Source organism: Chaetura pelagica, unplaced genomic scaffold, assembly GCF_000747805.2.
Source record: "Chaetura pelagica isolate M959 unplaced genomic scaffold, ChaPel_1.0 scaffold963, whole genome shotgun sequence".
In the NCBI taxonomy this organism is placed as follows: domain Eukaryota; kingdom Metazoa; phylum Chordata; class Aves; order Apodiformes; family Apodidae; genus Chaetura; species Chaetura pelagica.
The window spans coordinates 1,011,191-1,014,559 of record NW_009952705.1 but is presented as its reverse complement, the minus strand read 5'-3'; the positions used below and the strand labels follow the sequence as shown (position 1 = coordinate 1,014,559).

The 3,369-nt window shown below is 40.0% G+C and overlaps 1 protein-coding gene across 1 annotated transcript in view; it reads right to left on the bottom strand.

Annotated features, from left to right (window-relative positions):
- Window positions 1-3,056, bottom strand: part of SMARCE1 (SWI/SNF related, matrix associated, actin dependent regulator of chromatin, subfamily e, member 1) — a 13,805-nt gene extending 10,749 nt beyond the window's left edge. Inside the window, exons 1-2 of the mRNA XM_009994212.1 lie at window positions 3,012-3,056; window positions 43-147 (exon numbers count right to left, since the gene is read on the bottom strand). Of these exons, the coding sequence (XP_009992514.1) occupies window positions 43-144 (102 nt within the window). The 5' untranslated portion in view covers window positions 145-147; window positions 3,012-3,056. The remainder of the gene's footprint in view (window positions 1-42; window positions 148-3,011) is intronic.
- Window positions 3,057-3,369: the final 313 nt, after the last annotated feature.

The following is a 3,369-nucleotide window of genomic DNA, read 5'->3' as shown; positions in this document are numbered from 1 at the left end:
TTCCTGCTGTTTGCTGGATGATGTAATAGTTGATTCTCCTACCGTGACCCGGCTGTTGGTGCCCGGGTTCCCTCCCAGCCTGTAGTTGTTGTAGGCCAGATGGCTGTATGGATTGTATCCCACAAACCCTGGGGTGCTGGGCATTTGCTGATGGAAACAAATGAGACAAAAACACGAATGAGAAATGAGCTCAAACGAGGAAAACACAGAAATGAAAATGAACTGCAATATGGCATGCAAAAGCAACCAGAATTTAAGCAAATGAGGTGTAGCAGTTGGTATCTTCTCAACACGCAAAACTTACTCCAGTATAGACCTAGTAAGGAAACAGGATTTTTAAGCAAATGTGTCACTATGAATTTCTGTCTGAAGTTGGTGATTTTATTTCTATTGAGTGTGTAACTCATTTAAACAAGTACTCTTATTGATTCAGCTCACAGCTAATAAAATTGTCCAACATAAGCCATTGAGTAGTTCAGAGACTGATACCCAAAGGGTTACAAGGCAACACAGCACACAGGAAGGGGCAGAGATCCCCAGTATTCACATGGACTATACCAGTGAGAATCCCTGTGTTTCTTCCCATCCTTTTGCCTCTCCAACATATACTGTACTGTCAATAAACAGGAAAAAAAAAAATAAACCTCTCAAAGCACCATCTGTGCACCACCCACTGCCAGGATCTGAAGACCTTCCTGAAGGTTTGCAAAACTGAAGTATTTTGGGAAATTGGGCTTAGGAAGCTGGGAGAGACCATTCAGAGATACCCTTGTGTTGGGAGGTTGGCTGCAAAGTGGCCCCTGAGGAACCACTGCAATAGAACCTACAGGTCAGAAACTACAACAAGCCTTTACAGATCACTGGTTCTCAGACAGCTGCACTCAATCAATACATCTTCAGTCATTCTTGAAAGGGGATCAGTTTGTTCTCACCACAGCAGTGTAGAGGAAAATCAAATTTTGTTTAAAAAAATGGATCAACTATTTAATAGTCATTATGACTAATCACAGTCCCAGCTGTCATTCCAGTCAGGATTCATGACTTCCTGTAGTGTTTCTAGACACTTGTCATCTGCACAGTGTCCCACTCTTGGGGACAATTTAGCCCTAATAAGAAACATGTTTTCTAAGACTCTCAGTGATTTGCTGACTTGCCCCATCCTAAATCAGTTACAGAAGTCCTACTGGTAAGTTCAGGACATTAATAACCAAGATATGACAGATACAAACATGGTACATAATAACCTGTAAGCTGAACTACATGAACCTGTGAAGTGTTTAAGTGTACGTAGACACACCATGGTCAGTTCATTTCTGAACACACTACAGTTGCCCCTCAATAGTCAGCCTGCAGGCAGATACTTGATTACCAGACTTTTTCAACTCAGTCCCAGCAGTTGACACTCACTCGGCCTGTGATCATGCCACACACATCCACTCCTGCATAAGATCCATTTTACTGTAGATTTCTGTATGACCATTACAAGTTTTGAATATACTGAGCTACAGCCCTTCCATAAAATCAGGTGATGGTTGCAACGTTTCCCTCCTTTTTTATTTCTGCAAGACAGGGTTTAAATGTCACAAGGGAACTACCTTGCATTACACAGAGAATTGTTACTCAGCTGTAGTACTGCAGCCATGAGAACCACTGATATTTTGTTGACTGTAGTAACTGGAACTGGCTGTGGAAGAACAAGCAAGGTTATTTGTCTGTTTTTCTTTTACAATTTGCATGAACAGCACAGACCATCATCTCAAGGGCTGCATAAAATGTAAGCAATGCAGGAGATGCTTGTAAGAGAGGCAGCGCACATCACTAGCTGCAGTTGAAATTTGTCATGCACCCTTCTGAAGACTTGGCTAACAAATATATCAGCACATCCATGTACCCCATGTAGCAGCATCTGCATCCCAAGGGAATCTCACATGTATGTGCACAGCTTTTGATGCAGGAATCCAGTTGTAAGGGTGGATGCCATGATGCTCCTTCTAATACTGGCACAAATCTATTCAGTTGGGTGCAAAATGACAACTCTGAACAAACTATGCAAATAAAGTTTTATTTAAGTAAATTTTTAAGGACATAACTTATATTCATACATTACATCACTTAGAAACCTCTTTAAACGTAAAGTATGGTACAATAATTCTGAAGGATTAACCATCTAAATCCCATCCTGCAGCTTTCATCCCAGATGCAGAGATCAGGGAGACTCTACAATTTTCAAATTTTCTTTGGTTAAAAAAAAAATCACTTTAGCATCTTCATTCATTCTTTTGTACCAAAGATACTTATTTTCTCATGTGAACACATTCCTCCTAAAGTGCAAGCCATTCAGAAGTGGAAACACTACAGAAAAGGTGCATTTGCTTTCAAATGCTTTCCTGACCACAGTGTGCTGGTATTTCAGTGCCTTTTTATACAGGCATGAATACAACTGGACACGATTCAAAGCTACTGTTCATGTTTTCCTTAGTGTCATTCTGTACCATAGAAAATAAAATACTCCTCATGCCAGAGAATCTAAAATACCAGTGATTTCAGGGAATTTGAGTAAGGCATCAGGAGTGTTTCAATGCAACAGACATATGCATATTCCTGCATGCCACTGCAAATCAGCTTGGTACAACTGAAACATGAAAGAATGCTCTGTCTGCCCATGATTTGGGCACACGTGGTAAGTTTTAGAACTAAATAACTAAGATTGTTCTCCAATATTCCAGTGTGCTGCTGCAACCCACTGGAAGTGTAATTTTAGACCCACTGACTGCTTACAAAAAATTAAGTATCTGCAGGGTTTAGCCTTAAAGGTGAAACATCAGCTTCTTCACAAGCTGCTTAGAAAAGAGAGAGATTAATTTGAAGAATGCGTATCACATTAATAATGAAATACAACCAGTTTGCATTTCCAATACAGAAAGGTGATGTAACTCCATCATTATTGCTCTGGTAAGTTAATCAAGGCTGTATCACCAGATCTGGGTAATGAGAAAAATCTCTATACTTACGGTTGCAGGAGCTGGGGTAGGAGGTGGGGCGTAAGATGGCCTTTCTGTTAAGATATAAATGTAAGCATTTTTTTTTTTCTTCAAAATTTCAACAAATCCTTTAAAGGCAAGTGCTGTGACAAACATTTTTAAGCAACTACAAAGAGACAGAACCCCTGCTTCCAAAAGACTTTGCATTGTGCCACTGAGGAGCATAATGCAAAGAACACACGAGAAAGAAAAGAAGGAAAAAATTAAGAACACACCGTTGCTATATTGCTAGCCTTTTATTTAGGCATAAGGCTGAAAACCATGAAATCCATTTATATGCACAATTAAAGGGAGGGTAAGCAAAAATGCAGTGGAACAGGATCTGGAA